Source organism: Mangifera indica, chromosome 6 (assembly GCF_011075055.1).
Source record: "Mangifera indica cultivar Alphonso chromosome 6, CATAS_Mindica_2.1, whole genome shotgun sequence".
Lineage (NCBI taxonomy): Eukaryota > Viridiplantae > Streptophyta > Magnoliopsida > Sapindales > Anacardiaceae > Mangifera > Mangifera indica.
Genome location: NC_058142.1, coordinates 9,621,712 through 9,642,052, shown reverse-complemented (window position 1 = coordinate 9,642,052; position 20,341 = coordinate 9,621,712). Strand labels below are relative to the sequence as shown.

Genomic DNA, 20,341 nt, shown 5'->3' with positions numbered 1-20,341 from the left:
TAAGTTCACTCTGATATGTGAGGACTTACTAAAACAACTTCTTTAGGAGGTAGACACTACTTTGTTACTTTTGTTGATGACTTTTCTAAAAGAACATGTGTGTACACTTTAAAGAAGAAGAATGATGTATTAGGTGTTTTTTTGAAATGGAAAAAGATGGTTGAAACTCAGACTAGTAGAAAAATCAAACGACTAAAGACTAATAATGGTGGTGAGTATACTAATGATCCAGTTTTTGAAGTTTGTCAAGCTGGAGGCATTATACATCATTCCTCAATCAAAGGAACACCACAACAGAATGGGATGGTAGAACACATGAATTAAACCTTGTTGGAGAAGGTTAAATGTATGTTGTCCAATATTGGGTTGGGCAAAACATTTTGGGCTAAAGCTGTTACATATGCATGTCATCTCATTAATCATTTATCATCCACTGCAATTAAAGGGAAAACACTTTTTGAGATATTGTCTGGAAAACCTGCTAATGATTATGATTCCTTACGTGTATTTGGTTCGACTGCCTATTATCATACAAAAGAGTTTAAATTAGATCCAAAAGCTAAGAAAGCAATTTTCATGAGGATTAGTTCTAGAGTGAAAGGATATCATTTTTGGTGTCTAAAGTTGAAGAAAATCATTCAAAGTAGGGATGTTACCTTTGATGAATCTGTCATGTTAAAAAAGGTAACAAAGAAGACCGATGATACTCAACAGTAGGTGGAGTGTATTCCACAACAGGTGGAATTTGAGGCAATCACAACAATAAACCCCGCCAGAGTTGTTGAAAATGATAGTAATACTTTAGTGGCAGAGGAGGAAAGTGAAAATGGAGAGGTTTTAACCTAAGAACCTAAGCAGTAACAAGAATCAGTTGCATCACATAGGCCAAAATGAGAAATACATAAACCTACTCGATTTGCTGACATGATGGCTTATACACTTCTAATTGTAGATGATGATATTCTTTTCACCTATAAAGATGATGATATTCTTTTCACCTATAAAGAAATAGTCAAAAGTCCAGAAGTTGAAAAGTGGAAGAAAGCCATGGATAAGGAGTTACAATCCCTTTAGAAAAATGAAACTTGGCAATTAGTTCAATTACCAAAGAACAAGAAGGCAATTAGGTGTAAATGGGTATATGCAAGAAAAGATGGATTTCCTAACAAAGAAGATGTTCGCTACAAGGCAAGATTGGTAACAAAAGGCTACGTTCAAAAGGAAGGGATTGATTTCAATAAGGTAATTTCTCCAGTTGTTAAGCAGTCCTCTATTAGAATTTTGTTGGCCTTGGTAGCACAATTGAATCTCGAACTAGTTCAACTTGATATGAAAATTGTTTTTCTATATAATAATTTGGAAGAGGAAATCTACATGACTCGGCTTAAAGGATTTAAGGTTACTGATAAAGAGAATTGGGTTTGCAAATTGAAGAAATCACTTTATGGATTGAAATAGTCACCAAAACAGTGGTACAATTGATTTGATCGATTCATGATGGAGCATAGGTACGCAAAAAGTAAGTATGATAATTGTGTATATTTTCGCAGGTTATAAGATGAGTTTTTCATTTATCTATTATTGTATGTTGATGATATGTTGATAACTTCAAAGGACCAAGAAGAAATTGAGAAATTGATGGCATAACTTAATCAAGAGTTTGAAATGAAAGATCTGGGAAAAACTAAAAAGATTCTAGGTATGGAGATTAGTAGAGATAGAAGAAGAAACAAGGCTAGTTTGACTCAAAAAGAATATTTGAAGAAGGTACTACACCGTTTTGGCATTTTTGATAAGTCAAAACCTGTAAATACTTCACTTGCTCCTTATTTCAAGATTAGTGCATTAGCGCATCTTTATCTCCATGTACAAATAAAGGGCAAAGATATATGTCGCAAGTTTCGTATTCTAATGTGGTTGGTAGCTTGATGTATATTATGGTATGTACAAGACCTGACATTTCACATGCAGTTGGAGTTGTGAGCAGGTATATGCATGATCCTAGTAAGGGACATTGGTAGGCTGTGAAATGGATTTTATGGTACTCACTAAAGACTATAGATGTTGGTTTAGTATTTGAGCAAGATGATGTACTTGGTCAAGGTGTGATTGAATATGTTGACTCTAATTATGTGGTGATTTGGATAAACATCGATCAACTACCAGTTATGTCTTTACTCTTGCGAAAGCACCAGTCAATTGGAAGTCTACCTTGCAGTCTACAATTGCTTTGTCTACTATAGAGGTAAAGTATATGATAGTTACAAAGGTTGTAAAGGAAGCTATTTGGTTACAAGCATTGCTAGAAGAATTAGGAATTATTCAGAAGCATGTCAATGTATATTCTGATAATCAAAGTGTAATTCAATTGGCAAAGAATCCAGTATTCCATACATAAACTAAGCATATTGACATTAAACATCATTTTGTAAGGGAGATTATTAAATAAGAGAATATACAACTTCTAAAAATTGGGACTACTAAGAACCCTACATATATGATGACTAAGGTGGTAACAATGATCAAGTTCAATCATTGTTTGAACTTGATCAACATCCTGCCAGCTTAAATTACACTGAAAGGTGGATTTGAAGTCATCGTTGAAGAAGAAAATATAAGGGAAATTTGGTAGGACTTGCTAAATTGCCAAGGTGGAGATTATTAAAAAAAATATATTGGCTATTTAGGTCCTACATAGACTATTTTAATCTCTTTGTATTTTACCAAAGACTATAAATAAAACACCTAGTTTTAATTCAAAATCATCCTAAAAACAATTGTAGTCAAACACAATTGTATTGAAAGAATCCTATTATTAGGGATCTCTATAGTTTATTTTTCCTTTGTAACTATTTTTTGAAGATAGTGAAAGTAGTCAGCAGTACTGAGGATGTAGGTACATTTACCAAACCTCATAAATTCTTGTGTTCTCTTTCTTTTATTTTTCTGCATTTTATTTTCTGTCTTAATTATTTATTATATTCAATAGCATAGAAATTATGTTTTATATTTCCGCTGCACAACATCACGCACACAAGCATGTTATGGACTTGCAACCTTGTGTTCATTATCATACATGAGCATGTCTCATAATGCAACACAAGCATTCACTTTTCAAAAAGCCACACACGAGTGTATGTGCCATACCATACGACTGTGTGAGCTTCTCCTTAGAAGAAACATGTTATTGTGCTATTTTCCTTTTTCATGCAAAAGATACACGGGTGCGTGGGTTATCCTACATGATCGTGTACCACGATCTAGAAATCGTCTAACCTATTAATTTCTATGAATTTTAAAAATCCAAACACAAACCAAAGGCCTTAATTCATGTTAAACACATTCTAGGTGCTCTTAAACATATTTCTAACAAGGTATAACCTTTGTGCATGTTTAAATTCATAGATCATCAAATCATTATTTCAAATATCCTTAAACAATATATATATATATATATATATATATATATATATATATATATATATATATATATATATATATATATGTGTGTGTGTGTGTGTGTGTGTGTGTGTGTTCTCCTCAATAATTTCACATATGCTTGAACATGTAACATATATTGTATGATTTAATCATGCTTATGTGAATTCTCATGGCATAATCATTACAGTAACTAAATCAAAAGCCACTATACTTACTTGTCTTCTAATTACCAAGTTGTTTTTCATGTGGTTGTGGCTTTTTCAATGTTTTGAAGCTCTTCTCCAGTGACTAGAGTTTTCAACTATCTTTCCTCCCTATGTGTTTTACGGTTGTAGGTGTAAAATAATACAAAATTAAAGATTTGCGCCTATTTTATTTTTATCACTAAAAATGACACATGCACATGTAACCCTTATACACTAACATGTGTGGCATTGCTCAAAGAAGACATTATTTGATTTTGCCATGAACTTTATCTTATCTCAATTTCAAATTCTGTTAATGACAACACACAGTCATGTGTTTTAGTGCACACAAGCGTGTGCCCTCCAATACTTAGTCTTTTTCATCTACTCAATGTGAAATGACTATTCAACCCTTCCAAGGCATGAACAAGCATCACCCTTGTAATGCATGACCGTCCCCACTAAGATCTTATCATTAATAACAATTAAATATAGATAGAAAAGATCAAAATACCCTTGGGTTTTCCTGTAGGTGTTACATTGTGGAAACTGTTTGACATGTGGCAGTTTGAGTAACACCAGTCATCTTTATCGTCATATAACCAAATATTGTAAAAAAATTCCACGCAATATGAGAGGGCTATAATAAATTACATTCAGCAAATGGCGATCGATTGGTGGCTCTAGTGTAGTAGGTGGTTTGAGCAGTTTAGTGCACATTGGAGAAATGATGAATTTCATCTATAATCACCAAAATATGAGAGACTATATGGGCAAGTATGTTATAACTTATGACCAACCTTTTTCATATGTTGAAGATAAAATATTAGGATGGATGATGCAAAATAGCATTCAACTAGCCTTCAGAAAAATTATTGGGTCTACCCTTAGGTTTGAAATCTTAGGATTTATGATCTCATGAAGTTAAAAATTATAGGGGAACTAAGTAATTTCAATAGTATTATTTCAATTACTTATGATTTACAGATAGTAACTAATCAACACATAAGATACCTATGCATAACTGCCCATTACATTAATTTTAATAGGCAATTGTGAAAAAAGATTATTGCATTTAAGTCACTAGAATATCCTCATATTGGTGTTACAATGTATCAACCATTAGCTATTATTTTTTATGATTATAAAATTAATAATTGTATTTTTTTTCAATTACCTTAGATAATGCAAAAAACAATAATCAAGTAGTTGAATCAATGCATAGTCATTTAGTTGTACCATTTGTTAGATAATTATTTCATTTAGATATAAGGGTTAATGCTTAGCAAAAGATCAAATAGCATTATTTAGACATGTCATCGTTTACATTTCATTTTCCTTATCACACACACAAATATATCATCAATTGTGTTAACACTTGGAGATAAAACGAAAAAAATTAAAAGTTGATGCTCAAACTAAGTGGAATTCGAACGTCAACTTATGTTATATTGAAAACTTATGAAGGGTATAAAGTAGCTATAACATGTTTTTTTAATACCCAATCAAAAGATTATGATAATCCACTATAATTGAGTGAAAACGATTGGGATATTGTCAATGCTCAAATGAACATACTAGAGCCTCTAAAAACAATCACATATTAATGCTCAAATGTGTATTATTCTACCATATGTTTAATTTTATATAATATAGCAGAAATAAATTATATTTTTAAATAATATAGATATAATAATGTTTTTCAAAAAATATCTTGACAAATGGAGAATAAATTTAAAAAATATTGGAAACATGTATCTTTGCTTTTTTTTTTTTAGCAACTATTTTTTATCCTAGGACCAAATTATTTGGCGTATAAAATTGTTTAAATGTTATTAATAAAAATTTGTTGCCATCGAGCACTAATAAAATGGAAGACATTTAGGATTTTTCACTTGAAATATATACTATTTATGAACAAAAATATGAAAGGACGACACAGACTCCTAAACCGATATGGCCTATCTTGCACAAAGGTAAGTAACATGTAGGTTAGAGTTCATATAATTGTGAGTTTTATAAATACATTAATATTGATTATTATCACGAAATTATGAATCAATATGGTGACCAATTCGATGTTTTAACATGATGAAAAGTACAACAAAACACTTATCATGTACTTTCTGCTATAACACATGAGCTACTAACGCCTCCAGTATTTACTATAGTTTTGAAATCAACTTTTAGTATAGTTAATTACATGTTGGATGACTGATGATTGAACTTGCACCCCAATATAGTCAAGATGATCATGTATATATAAAATTAGATGACAATTGACTTCAAATTATAAAATCGGATAAATGAGGATTTATTTAAAGAATTTAAAATTTTGGACATTGAAAATGATTAAAAGATATAAAAATCAAACTTATATTTTTATATTAGATAAATGAGTTGATTTGTATCATAATTGATTTTTTTTTCATTCATATAACTATAGTAGTCCTCATTTACAAGTGAAAGATTATTAATAAAATTTTTGAGGTATTGTCATTGGTTTTAGTAATTTGAAAATAATTTTAGTTTAATTTTATATAATTATTTTTAAAAAATTTATTATATAATTAGCGAGGCTGACCTGCATCGAGGCTTACAGGCTGACTTGTTAAAGGCCTAACATGACCTACCCTTATAATGAGCGAATCGTGTCGCAGGCCCAAGTAATTATGCAAGCTGGCCAGAACTGCTAGGTTGATATTGTGCAGGCCTAGGTTTGGCACAGCTCGCAAGCACAATAGGTCATGTCGAAGACCCGACCCAACACAACCTACTGTCGTATCTATTATGTACTACTACTAGACATGCAAGGTGCCAGGTAGGCCCTTTTTTTTGGCATGATCTGTGGGGGCACATTCTGCATGTCAGATTCGTAAGTCATGCAAATCATATTGAAGGTCTTTAGGGCAAGTTCAGCAAACCAACCCAATAAAACTTGTTAAAAAATTAAGAAATATATAAATTTGTAAGTTGACTCAAGAACGCATGAGCTAGAGGCTAAGAGTCCTGTTATGGGTCTTGTCATGCTAAAGGGTCGACCTAGCTTGCTAGGCCTACAACACAATTCATTAGCATGACAAGGCACATTAAAGTCAATTCGATACAATCAAACATAACCCATTATCATGTATAGCTATTATTAATGTATAGCTATTATTAATTTGTGTAATAATATTTCATCAAATGATTTATTAATTATAAATTAAAGAGAAAATAATATTTTAATACATTAATTTCAGTCCTCTGTAAGTATATGTAAGATCACCCCCAACAATTAATACTTCACGTCCAGGCTGTACGTTTGAACGTCACCCCCAATTTCTCAAGGTACAACTCATATCAACGTTACTCCTAAACCGTACATTAAGACCAACACACACATTTAATTTACCAAAAAACCCTTTAAATTTGTATAAACATTTCGCTCTGCGACCCTTGTCTTCTCTCTTCCATAGATCGTTGAACCCGCGGAGAAAAACCCAAATGCAAAACAGGTATTTATGCTCATGTACGTTTTTGTTGGTTTTCTGTTTTTGAGTCGAAAGCTTTGATTTTTAAAGGTTTTCTGCGAAATTTGAGACTGAAACAGCTGAAATGTTAGGCTTTGCATGATTCACTTGATGGGTATTATCAAATGCGTGCGATTGTTTATTGCATAATGGGTTTGATTTAATGGGGTTGTATTGGATCATGCGAATTTTGATTAGATGAGTTCTGTTTTGATTGTGATTATGCCAATTGTGTTATACATTGTTATGGTATCTGGAAATTGTTCTTAGGGAGTAAATAAGACAAAGAATTGAGAAAGAAAATGAAATATTAAAAGTTGTATCTGATTTTTAATTTGTGTACTACATGTTAAAAATTGATTGTATAGTTGTTAATTTTGGTGGTTTACCATTTTGTGGATCTGGGTTTCTGATGGCTCTATTAATTGGGTCAACAGTGAGTTGGTGTAGCTGAGGAATTGTAAAGGGAGGTGAAAATGGTGAAGATGACTATGATTGCACGTGTTACTGATGGGCTGCCATTGGCAGAGGGACTGGATGATGGGCGTGATTTAAGAGATTCTGAGATGTACAAGCAGCAAGTGAAGGCATTGTTTAAGAATCTTTCTAAAGGTCAGAATGAAGCTTCGAAGATGTCGGTTGAGACAGGACCTTATGTTTTTCAGTATCCTTGTCTTTTCTTATATTCAGATGTTCTTGTTATTGCTTTTAAATTGTTCATCGACATGCATGTTCATTTGATGCAAATTCTGATTGTTGATCATGTAGTGCTAATTGTGCTTCTTAGATAGTGTTTTCAGCTGTGGAGTTTGTTTTCCATTTTATTCCTTCTCCCTTGCTAAGTAGTATTCCATAGCAGAGAATCATGCTGTCTTTTAATTATATTTTTGGGAGATCTGGACTCAAGATTGGAAATCGTACTTTTTCTTTATAGATGGCATTTTCATTGTAATGATGAGATTCTTAAGTGATGTAGCTGTGCTTTTAAAATAATTCTTTATTTTATGTGAAAAGTGATAACAACATTAGTTTTTAAGTTATGTTATTAACAACATTAGTTTCCTTACAAAATTTGCTTGTGGAAAAGTAACGAAATTTGGTTTCTGTAAGTTCTTTATATCAGTGTTCTAATTTTTAGGAAGTGCACCTAAATCATAGTGTTTCCTTGACCCAAGTTCTAGTTATATCATTGAAGGACGTGTTTGTTACTTGACAATGTGTGACCGGGCTTACCCCAAGAAGCTTGCCTTCCAGTATTTGGAAGACCTAAAGAATGAATTTGAGCGTGTTAATGGGGCACAGATTGAAACTGCAGCCAGACCTTATGCTTTCATTAAATTTGGTTGGTGTCACTTCTTTTAAACTTTCCTGCATGTGTACCTGATATTTCTCTTAATATGACGTTTGTTGCTTTTCTCTGGGCTTAATTTTATATTATGTCTTCATGGTTAAAGATACATTCATACAGAAAACAAAGAAATTGTACCAGGACACTCGTACTCAGCGGAATATTGCTAAGTTGAATGATGAACTTTATGAAGTACACCAGATAATGACTCGCAATGTGCAGGAAGTTCTTGGTGTTGGTGAAAAGTTAGATCGTAAGTAGTTCCTTTTCTTATCATCATTTGAATCTCTTTATTTAATGTGTTTTTTTTTAATGTACTACAATGCTTATGGGTTTTTTACCCAAAATTATGATTTAAATATTACAAAATGAAACAGAGAGTTTGGATGTTTATTCAATTTTGAAGTTGATTAATGGTTTAGCATTCAATGTTATATTTGGAAATGCACTATTGTTTTAGTGATAAAGGTATTTAAAAACTCTGTGGTTGTCTATGTTAAGTAGTCTTCATAATGTCAATTTGCCTTATTTTAATAAAAAATACTGAACCTTCACCATTTTTTGTCACTAAATCATTCAATGCCCTTTTAGTTGTGAGTACTTGTAAAGTGCACTTTCTATTCTTGGTGCTTAACTTATGTTTTAATTATTAATTTTGCAGAGGTTAGTGAAATGTCCAGTCGTTTAACCTCAGAGTCACGCATATATGCTGAAAAGGCAAAGGATTTGAATCGACAGGTTAGTTATCTTAATTTATTTGATAACTCACATAAAGTTTATTATGCGCTTCTGGGCCATTTGGCTCTGGTATTTGGATTTTCTTGTGATTAAACTTAGAAAATGCTTCTTAAGTGGCACAACTTCAGGTACATGTACAAGTTTTTGTAAACAAATTGAGTTTTACTAAGACAATGTTGGAGAAAATCTCAGTGTATAATCATTGTGAAATACTAAATCAGTTGTAAAAAATCTGCAAATTTATTTGATGATAAAACAATAAATGATAGGTTTCTTTGCTGATATTCATGAAGTCTTCTTAACTTTTAAACAGTCACATTGCCAACTGTGAGATTAGATTAATATGATTTGTTTATTTCAATTTTGAATTTGGGGGCTTTAAGGAGTTTAATGCTGTTATAATGTGATTTAAAGAAGTTCCCAAGATACACAGTTACTGTTCTGGAATTAGATACTCTTGAAATTTACTAACTTGTTTAACACTTTGGCTGCAGGCATTGATTCGGAAATGGGCCCCTGTTGCCATTGTTCTAGGAGTGGTCTTCATTCTCTTTTGGCTTAAAACTAAACTGTGGTGATTGAGATGCTTTAGTTGTTTCTAATAGTTGCACATGTTGCCTGGGTCTCTGCTGCAGCATGGATTGCTTCTGTGCATGTCTTGATTTCCAGACTCAGAGACTTAAGATTGCAGTAACCAGTCTATTCTGTTCATGACATAATCCGGTTAAGATGAGTTGTTTGGTTGGTACCTCATAGAAGTGGGGCTAAATCTGGCCATTAGAATTGTGAAAGATGGACCCCTTTAGGAAACATTTAAGGAGCCAAAATATATTTTATAAAAAATTTAGAGAATTCTATAGCCAGAGGAATTTATCGTTGCTTTACTGATATTATCCAATTTTTTTTCATTACATTGAATACTCCCACCAACCTTATTGATCTCATCCTAGTCTATTTTGATATGACTATTCAAGTGCTGCATAATATATATTGTTTTTATGCTTTTGAACTTGCTTATTTTTGGCCCCAATTTGGTCAGGGATCATTTGAATTAACCTCTGATATATCTTAACATTGATTTGGAAAATATGTTGAACAAATACTTAAGGGAACTATGGAAATCAAGTTACGTCCAAACTGATGTAATATATCAGAAATTGTTATGGCATGCATGATTAACAGAAATTATGAGGTGAGTCTGCCTCTAAAATAAAAACCACTAGCTAAGTGATTATAAAGCTGAAAATATGCTTAATTTACCTTCACATGCATGCAAATATGTTTGTAAGGTTCAAATAAAATGGATGAATTCTGTCCACCAAGACCGAATGAGTTAGATAATGCAACCTTTATGTCCAAAGTTCCTTGCAGAGTCAAAGAGCACGTTTCGGTCCTGAAATGTTTCAAGTATTCAGTTTAAGATAACGCTAAAAAACAAGACCTTTAGTATGAGTTCAATTCTAGATAGCATATCAGACAGTTGTCTGGATTTTCAAGAATGAGATTTGGATGTAGCCATCCAGTCCTTGTTGCTTGGCATTAACAAAGAAAAGCCTAAACTTGTTGAAATCACCAAGAGAGTACTGACTGAATCACATTAGCTTAAGCTATATGATTGCCATGGCTCAGGCAACTGCTTCAACAGCATCTGAAGCTCCAAGAAGGTGGCCAATCATGCATTTTGTTGAGATACTTTTAGCTACAAATTTCAAGTATTAAATTAAGCATGGCGAGAAGTAAATAATATGAAACCCCATGTTGTCTCAACGCATTTTCAATATAGTAGAATATACATATGAGTGAAAATGCACGAACTAGAATTAGAATTGGTCGATTCTTAAGAATTTGAAATCGAAACTGAAACCTATACGAACAGGTTCTTACCTTGAACATACTTGGTCAGTTCTGGTTTCAAAGATTTAACACTTTTTACATTCACAATTTTTTTTTTTTTGTGTGTGATGTAAATTGATTAGACTATTCTTCCTGCCATAATAATTTATAATTGAATTATTAATTTGTTTATTGCCTTGTTGACATACAACATAAGGAAGCACTTTTCATTGACTCATTGATATACAAATTACAACACAAAGAATCATGCCAACCCCACAAGGAAGCAACATAAGCACATTCTACCTGCTGAAATTTGGAAATATTTTTGAGGAAAGCATTACTTATTGACTTGTTGACACACAATTTGATAATGTTTAAAGGTTGACATAGTGCAATTGTTAGTATCAGAGCCAAGGATAATTAATTGTCTTTTAGTACCGAGTTATTTTGGGTAGTTGTAAGACAGTTAAGTATGAAACTGTTGTAAGAGACTCTTAGGGACAACTATTGTAGGAAATTAGAACAAAAAATTACTCAATACAAAATACTTAGATAGCTCAATGTCAACTTCAAGCTTCAACACAAGTGTGAATAAATCGTATAAATCGTTTAATAGGAAGAAATAAGTAAAAATGAAAATAAATCTAAGAATGAATCGAACCAATGCATTAATTTATGCAAAAATAAATAAATAATTAAACCAGAAAATTTCTAAGTTATAGTTTTGATAAATAGAGTATACCAAGCATATCCATAACAAATGTATACAACGATAAAAGATTATCCTCCTTAAATAAAGTGAATCATTTGAGCCAATCAAAATATATAATCAAAACATTAGAAAAATAAAAAAAAGAATGAAAAGTTTATTCTAAACAACAAAATTATTAACTAATGAAATGATTATAAAATATAAAAAATAATTATAATTAACTTTATATAGGGCTAGTACAAATTGGAATTAAATCGTTAAGTATTAAAAGAATTGATACTATAATTTTGATATATTTAAAAGATTGTCAATTTTTAATTTTAGAGATTCAACATTAGGAACAATATAATTTATCTTATTCAATGGAGCAATATACTTTAATTGTTACTCACATTTTATACTTTCTTTAAAAAACCAAAATATATTTGGTGTTTTAACACTAAATATAAAAACATGATATTAAACTAGGATCTATACCCATAACATATTCTTATAAGCAAAGTCATTCAAAGGCCATTGACACCTGTGCCTAGGTGAATTGCCAATCATTAAAGATCATTTGTGTTCATCATTTACAACTCTAGAATTTTGAAAGGTAGATGCATATAATGCGATGCTCAATTGTGTATAGAAAACATACGCTCGTGTAGGCGTTCGGCACAAGAAGAAAAATCAATTATATGGGTCTGATCGAGGTTGACTTTCCTTGAAAATAAGATTTTTGGTTAGGCACACACATGCATGAAGCAAGAATGCCCGTGCACCCATGAATTTCAAGAAAAATTTGTCCCTTTTAAATTTCATTAGGTACAAATCTCAACCTAATGGCTCTTTTAGTGTTTCTAACACATTTTGTCTATAAATTACAGTGAATTCAAGCTAGAAAAGGTTAGAGACCATATTGAATCAATCTATAAGCTCTTTCTTCTCAATCAAAGCCTTTCAATCTCTCTCTAAGCTTAAAACTCAAACACGTGTATCAAATTTGTATATGCAGCCTTGTAGAGGCATTTCACATACAAAAATTATATTTTCAACTTATTATAGGCAAAATCGTAAATCAACCATTGTATTATACAAAATCAACCATATACTTTTTCCGTTCCATACTAACAAAAAAAGAGAGAAGCACTCTGCCAAACACATGGAAAGAGAGAAATTTCCGGAGAGTTTTTGAAAAAATGAAGCATCAATTGTGAACAGCAGCTGACTTGAGCACTCACAATTGAGAACTTCTTGAAGCAAAATTGATGAAGATCTTCCAGATTATTGCTTCATTTCCTCAATCATTTTATAAATGATTGTATTATTGTTTTAGAGAGAGATGAACAGGGAAGGAGAATTTATTTCTCTTCAGTTTTTTTTCTTTTATGAAGTGGGAATTTTGAGTGAACAGTGCAGAGAGGTACCGCAACTGAACCAAAACCGATTAGATAGATTTCGGATAAGAACATGACTAGATCAATTCCGATTTTGGTTCCTAAATCTTAGGAACTGGCCGATTCTGGTTCCTTCTTTTTCAATAAGATACCTGAACCCACTCATCCATTGTTTCAGTAAATTTTAATAGTTTCATTGAAGAGATCTAATAGTTTTGTTCTATTTAAGATATGGTAAATATGTAAAAAATAACAAATTAAAATGAGTGATTTTATTATTTATTAAAAATTTTACTAAATACAATATATATTTATTTATTTATTTATTGAAAAAATAAAGTGTAATAGTTTATAATTTAGTTTGGATTGATAATAAAAATCAAAATGAGAAATTATTTTTTAAATTTGTCAATCCATTTTAACACGTTTTATAAAATTTTTAACTGATTCAATTTTATAGGTTAAACCCATGCACATCCCTATCATCACTTGACTTTGCTTAACCATCTATTGACTAAACTCTCCACATGGACCACATGTGGCTTAATTTAGGTGGTCAAAACTTTACCCAAGTCCAAGATGACTTTGTTTTACCCCTAGGATATGTTTAATTTGAAAAATATTTTATTATTAAAATTAAAAAATTATTTTAAAAATAAATTATATTAATAATTATTGGATATAAATTATTACTATATTTGATAAAAATTGATAAATATAAATAATTATTGAGTTTGATTAGAGACAATAAAATAATATTAATATATTATTTTACTTAAATATCCTTACGTTTAATTATTATAAAATATTTTTTATGTTATTTATTATATTAATTAAAAATCAGATTATTTTTATCATAAAAAAATTAATAAATAAAGATATAGTTATAACAAAATCAAAATTATTTTAATAAGTTTTTAATACTTACGATAAATGTGATAATCAGAATATCTCTTATATTATCTATTACATCATTATTAATAATTAAATATTATCAAAATCTTTTATCACTTACTAACTAAACAAAATAATATAAATAATAAAAGATAAATTATCAAAATAATTTTTTTATCCTTAAACCAAATGCCATGTTATTTTAGGATTGTTTTTTTTTTGAAGTACATTTGGGCAACACGCTTTGTTGGAACACTAATTTTCACGATGACTTCATTCTCTTCACCAGGTGGTTTATGTGAAATGCACTTATCAGTACTGCAAACATTAACGTTTATAACCTTATCAAAAAAATATAAAATTAACTTGTACGAAGAAATTATAAAATGTTTCTTTACATTTATCACATTTCTTAGAATTGAAGTGATATGTCTCATAAACTTCAGAGTAAAATGTAAATTGTCACAAATATGCTTTACCAGCTTATCTTGCCTCGCTCAAATATTCAATATAAACAAAAGTGCAACTTGGGTTCACTTCAAATTTGCTCAGTGGCTTTGGTGCTTTGATGGTAGATTATGTAGGCCTGGCCCCCTAAATTTAGCTCATAAGAGTGAAGCTAGGGCTCACTTTAAGCTAGCCCTAAATTTATCTTCTTTTAAATAATAATAATAAAAATAAGATTTGTATCTAAATTTTCAATTAAGAGATAATCCTTCAACTCTCAAACTTCTCATGACTTAAAAGATACAAACACCTTAATGCACTTTAGTGCATTGATCATATCTTGGAAATATTGATAAAATGGAAGTAATCAAATGTAGACAACCAACACACTCACATAAGCATCCAAACTACCTCTGAAAATTCTTATAAAAGCAATGCCAACACTCTTCCCAGCTTTAATTTATTTCCTTTCATGCAAAAATTTGCAGTTGTCTCCAAAATAGCATCTTCCTTGAGCATAGTGCCTGCACAGCTGTTGTTTTAAGCGTCCATGTCTAGGAGGCAGATTCGTTGGACGATATTGATTGATGCTCTTCAATGGCTGCCTATGATTAGACCTCTCGGATAAGCCATTTGTCTGCTTTGTATAGGGATATTTATAAGTGGGAAGTTGATGGTTATTCATACAATCAAAGTTAGGCTGACTATGATCACTCCTCTCTGCATGAAAGATAATGCCATCCAATGGCCACTGCATTTCATTAATGCCACTATACTTAACAGGGTCCTCAGGAAGTTGTTTTTTATTATTGTTCTGCATTGTTCTCTTCAGTTCTTGAGAATGTGAAGGCAGATTTCTGGAATCAAAAGCCAAACGAGGTTGAGATGCAGCTGATTTCCTTAAGTCAACAACTAATCCAGGTCGTTGAGGCATAACTGCTTGTTGCTGAGGTCTAGTTGCCATTTTGTTTGTACCAACAGATAGATCCGAATGGTGTAATAGGATTCCCCCTTTTTCTGTAGCTTTTGAGTTTGAGTGAGACTGAATACTTTTTGCATCCTTCTTCATGAACATCCTGAAGACCAAGAAAGATTTTCAAGTGACTAAGGAAACAATAAGATGATTTTCATAGCATGTTTTACGGACTTACAAATGGTCAAATAAACTACAGTTTTTTCAATCAAAAATTTATTTTGAAGTACCTATTTTCCTTGACCATTTTCCTCTTTTCCTTTTCCTGCATTCTTATTTCTCTATCAGACCTGGCAAGAGAACCTCTTGAGTGCTTTTCCATTAGAACTTTAAGCCTCTCACCTTCATCATCCCATCTCTGAAGAGACCATGAAAATAAAGCTACCTTGAGATATAAGGATCAACAGATTATGCAGCTAGCAGAAACAGAACACTTAGCTTGTTTAAAAACCTGTCTCAGGGTCTTTAGTCTATAAAGGTTTCGACCCTTAATTAGGAGGGGATGAAGTGGAGAGAGTGGCTTCTCCCCTTTGCTCCAGAGGACCTCTATCTGAAAGACAAGACAAAACCAGAAGCACTTCTAACCACAAAATTACTAATATTAACAGAAAATACATCATCTTTTTGTCTATAATTGAAACCCAAACTGATACTGATATTCCATATATTGAGTTTGTTTGAAATGATGATACTTATATAATCAACAAATTTTATGACAAAAATATATCAGAAAAGATTAATAAATAGTTTTAACTTATAATTTGTCAACAATAGTCATAGATTCACTCAGTTATGGTAGTTAAGTCACATAATGGTCTATTCCACTCATAACTCCTTAGTAAACACATTTACTTAAACAAAAATCTGGTATCTCCTCAACAAATTTCTCCAGTCTGGATTTTATATGGCTTTGGACTTTACCGTAAATGTATGTTGCTGCTTGGCCGCTCCATAGCTTTCTTTCACAATGCGGCCTACAACAATCCTTTTACCGCATGGAGGACCACTTGCACTACGCGATGCTATATTGAACCTGATCAAGTAATATAAAAATAAAATTAATATAATAAGTACTAGTACAACAAAATTGCACTCATGCCAATGTGTTGTCAAAGGCCATTTCCCTCAAACTCATAATTAGGACTACTGTAAGAATATAAAAACAATGTTATATAAAACAATGTTTTCAGCAAATAAATATAGCCAATCCCTTACGCTCCATAAACATTCTGTTCAAACATAACAACGTCGCCTGTGCATGCATCACCTGCATTAAATCCATATATACTTCAGAATTAAAATCAAAGAAGTACATCTAGAACACCATCTAAATTAGGGCTGGATTTGTTCTCAAATGTTCAAATTAGCTCATTCGATTGAGCATGAATTCAAGCTTGAGCAGCTCAAATCGAATCCATCCCTTATCTAAGTAACCAAAATAAAACACTCCAACTGGTGAAAGATGAAAAAGAACAGCTATCTTCTTATCAGAGCCAAACCATCATAACAGCATCAATTCTGTTCCTAATTATATATTGATTTCTGCCTATAACAAGTATAGCAACAGAAGACCATTTCCCTGAATTGATGGGGCAAAAGTAAAATAAGTAAATAAATTTTTTTTATTAATTTCTTAACAACAAAGCTTGCACAAATATGTACCTGTACAGTTCAATGAAAAGCTTGATATTGGGTACTTTTTCTCCCCTTCACCATTGGAAACCCTGAGAAACATCATGAAATCTAAGAAAAAAAATATTGAATGTAGAACAATTAAGTAAAATCAGAAGCTGAAAATTACTCTAGATGCTCCTTTATGCGCTGAATAAGAGTGCTCTTACTGCCAGTCAGTCTCAATCCATTCTTCCTCAAGTAAATCTTACACTGCTCCACCTTCAGTTTCTCTAGCTGCCCAGCTGCACCCACAACGTCACCCACAAACAAAAAATCACATTTGAGGCATCAAAAAAATACACCTACTACATATATATAAAAAAAAATTCTTTTCATACTTGCAAATTAAAATCAAACCCCTCCCCAACTGCTGTAAGCCGGATTCATTAAAACGTTCATCAAGACTTAACAGAACACTCCTTTCTGGTTTTTGTTGACAAAACAATGTTGCAGCAAATAGAAATGACAAAAAACAGATTCCCACATGCATATTTCTTTCATTTTTCAGTTTTCACTGTCTAAAAACCAAACCGAAACAAAACAACTTCGGAAAGCAAAGAGACAAACCTTCTACAATCTTTTTAATAATTTCTTCTTCATTTCCGTTTACATTGTCATCCAAATTATTATCAGTCCTGCAAATACAACACAACCCAACATTAAAATTAAAGTATAACTTACATTCAAATCAAACCCAAAATCAAATTTTTTAAGAATCCAACAACCCAAGATTAAATACCGTGACTTGGACTTTTTTCTGATAGAGAGATTCGACAACTTGGCTCGAGTGTCCTCATGAAAGATGTAACTCGGGTCTAAATCCGAATCGTAAACCGGGTCGGATCCTTCACTTTCAGTGTAGTTTTCATCGCTTTCTTGATGTTCTGTGAATGTAACTTGCTCAGAGATCGCCATGGATGGGTTTCTCTAGCTTTCCTTTGGGTTTTCACGAAATTGTTCGTTTGTTTTGTAAAATTATATATAGCAAGAAGCTTTTCATTTTTTGTTGGGTTTTTCTATTTCAAATTCAAACCAAAGACAAATGCCCGTTACAGGAGTAAGTTTATTTTTTTTTTATTGATTTACTTTTCCCACCAATAATCTGGCTTAAAAACTTTTTTAAATAATACATAATTCATAATTTTTTTTTTTTAAATCAAAACTTATCTAAAAGCTAACTTACTAAAGGGCGTTGAGTTTAGGAAATATTTTATTATTAAAATTAAAATATTACATTAAAAATAGATTATTTAAAATATTACTTAGTATAAATAACTATTATATTTAACAAAATTTGGTAGGTATAAATAATTATTATATTTAGTTAGAGGTAATAAAATAATACTAATAAATTATTTTACTTATATACCCTTAGATATAATTATTCTAAAATATTTTTTTATATTACATGTTATATTAATTGAAAATGAGGTCATTTTTTTTCAAAAAATTAATAAATAAAAATATAATTATAATAAAATTAAGATTACCTTGGTATTCTTTTAATATCTAAAATGAAAGTAATAATCAAATTATCGTCTACATTATCTGTCACATTACTATTGATAGTAGAAAATTGACGTAATATTTTATTACTGACAAACTGAATAAGGTAATATGTATAATAAAATATAGATTATCAAAATAATTTTTATTAACTAAGAAACAAACCCCTAAAAGTAGATTTAAGATAACCATGTGAACATAAGTGAGTATAAATATTATGTACTATCATGTGATTGAATGATTTTGAATTAATGATAAAATAACACTAATCATATGATGATACATCATATGTGTAGCTAATTGTATCCAAAAGTGTGTATGCATATAATATTACTCAGATTATGTTTTATACACATAAATCATATTATGCTTATTTTTCTCATGAAAAGAAAGAGTACCATTAAGTGGCATTAAGATAATAAGTAATGCCTTGCTTAAGTGACTTCCTCTGTTATTACTTACCTAGTTCTAACTAACTCATTGGCCACGCTCTCTTCAAGAAAATTCTCAAATTCTCGCCAATTCCACTACCTATTACTTCTTGACTATCAGTCTTGATAGTCTATCTTAGGGTCTTAATATGGAAAACTAGTACAAGGTGAGATGCTTCTTTGAAGAAGTCCAAATCTAAAAACAAAGAAAAGAGAAATAGATGATTTGAAACATAGAAAATTATGATGTTGCAACCCAAATTCAAAATGCATATAGATCTATTGGGACAACAAATCCAAAAATCAAGATCATACCTTCTCAATGCAATTTTGACCATCAATTAAGGACAAGATTACCAATGCCTACTCTAACCTATCTGTAACGTCCTTATTTCTGGAAGTAACCTCTCGTTCCATATAATGACTATGTACATAGAATTGATTAGCACATCTTGAGGCATTCCAAAATGAGAACTCTTTGCTTATGGTGAAACTATATTAGGCTAAAAATTTAACAATGAAAGTCTTCAAAGCAAACTTGAGGGTTGAATCTCAAGCTATTGATGGAGAGAGGCAAAAAGAAGAAATAAACATGTTGAAGGGTGGTTGTGATTAGAGAACTACAAAGAAGGGAAAGCTTAAACATGTGTTCACTCAATTAATTTCCAGATTTGGACTAATTTGGGTGGGGAACCAAAATTCCTACTATTATGGGTCAAAAAAACCCTTTCTAAAGTCAATCCTTGAAATGCGACTAGATATAATGACAAATAGGTAGTGATTAAGTAGCACTCCAACCTAAAGCCTATGGCCCATTGAAACCTTACCCTAAACATAGATAACTTGAGAAATGACTAGCAACCAAATAACTCCCACTCAATAACTTGTGAAGTGAAGAATTTTTTCACTTGGATTCTACAACACGCCATCCTTATAAGACTCACGCAACAAGACTTTAACTTCTCTAATAAATAAGATGTTGTTGATATGGGCATAATTTTGTTGCATTTGAATCCAAATCACGAGTTAAGATCCTAATCCAAAAGAGTTTTAAAAGTACTTTACCTTCCAAATATTTTGTATATAAATAAATATAAGAGGAGGAGAGAGGAAGAGAGAAAACAACCTTAGTTAAGAAAACTATGTGTTACATTGTAATATTCTTGTATTATACATATGCTAATAATAACATCATAGATGTAGACATTTTGATTATTTCGTTAAGCAATGTAAAAAATCATGTGTCTCATTTATTTTTTCACTTA

The 20,341-nt window shown here is 31.3% G+C and overlaps 2 protein-coding genes across 3 annotated transcripts; one reads left to right on the top strand and one right to left on the bottom strand.

The window, feature by feature from the left end:
- The first annotated feature begins 6,967 nt into the window (after window positions 1-6,967).
- On the top strand, window positions 6,968-10,241 carry LOC123218198 (25.3 kDa vesicle transport protein). Of its 2 annotated transcripts, none has more exons than XM_044639482.1 (6): window positions 6,968-7,123; window positions 7,576-7,802; window positions 8,320-8,480; window positions 8,593-8,739; window positions 9,148-9,224; window positions 9,719-10,241. In XM_044639482.1, exons 2-6 carry the CDS (start codon window positions 7,615-7,617, stop codon window positions 9,800-9,802), a joined length of 657 nt encoding a protein of 218 aa, XP_044495417.1. In that variant the 5' UTR covers window positions 6,968-7,123; window positions 7,576-7,614; the 3' UTR covers window positions 9,803-10,241. The 2 variants fall into 2 exon arrangements, with proteins under 2 accessions (XP_044495417.1, XP_044495418.1); XM_044639483.1 differs by having other exon boundaries at window positions 7,016-7,137.
- A 4,476-nt stretch (window positions 10,242-14,717) lies between these two features.
- Window positions 14,718-18,148, bottom strand: LOC123218341 (zinc finger CCCH domain-containing protein 62-like). The gene is made up of 9 exons (XM_044639761.1): window positions 17,879-18,148; window positions 17,707-17,774; window positions 17,267-17,381; window positions 17,128-17,189; window positions 16,681-16,732; window positions 16,387-16,498; window positions 15,917-16,015; window positions 15,696-15,823; window positions 14,718-15,568 (listed from the first exon to the last, which is right to left on the bottom strand). The coding sequence occupies exons 1-9, from the start codon at window positions 18,052-18,054 to the stop codon at window positions 14,953-14,955; spliced, it is 1,428 nt and encodes a 475-aa protein (XP_044495696.1). The 5' UTR covers window positions 18,055-18,148; the 3' UTR covers window positions 14,718-14,952.
- Window positions 18,149-20,341: the final 2,193 nt, after the last annotated feature.

Coding starts and splice junctions, on each gene's coding strand:
- LOC123218198 (XM_044639482.1), top strand. CDS start 7,615: ATGGTGAAGATGACTATGATTGCACGTGTTACTGATGGGCTGCCATTG. Junction 7,803..8,319: donor ACAGGACCTTATGTTTTTCA/GTATCCTTGTCT, acceptor CCCAAGTTCTAG/TTATATCATTGAAGGACGTG. Junction 9,225..9,718: donor CAAAGGATTTGAATCGACAG/GTTAGTTATCTT, acceptor CTTTGGCTGCAG/GCATTGATTCGGAAATGGGC.
- LOC123218341 (XM_044639761.1), bottom strand. CDS start 18,054: ATGGCGATCTCTGAGCAAGTTACATTCACAGAACATCAAGAAAGCGAT. Junction 17,775..17,878: donor AGAAAAAAGTCCAAGTCACG/GTATTTAATCTT, acceptor TTGTATTTGCAG/GACTGATAATAATTTGGATG. Junction 17,190..17,266: donor CGCATAAAGGAGCATCTAGA/GTAATTTTCAGC, acceptor GATGTTTCTCAG/GGTTTCCAATGGTGAAGGGG.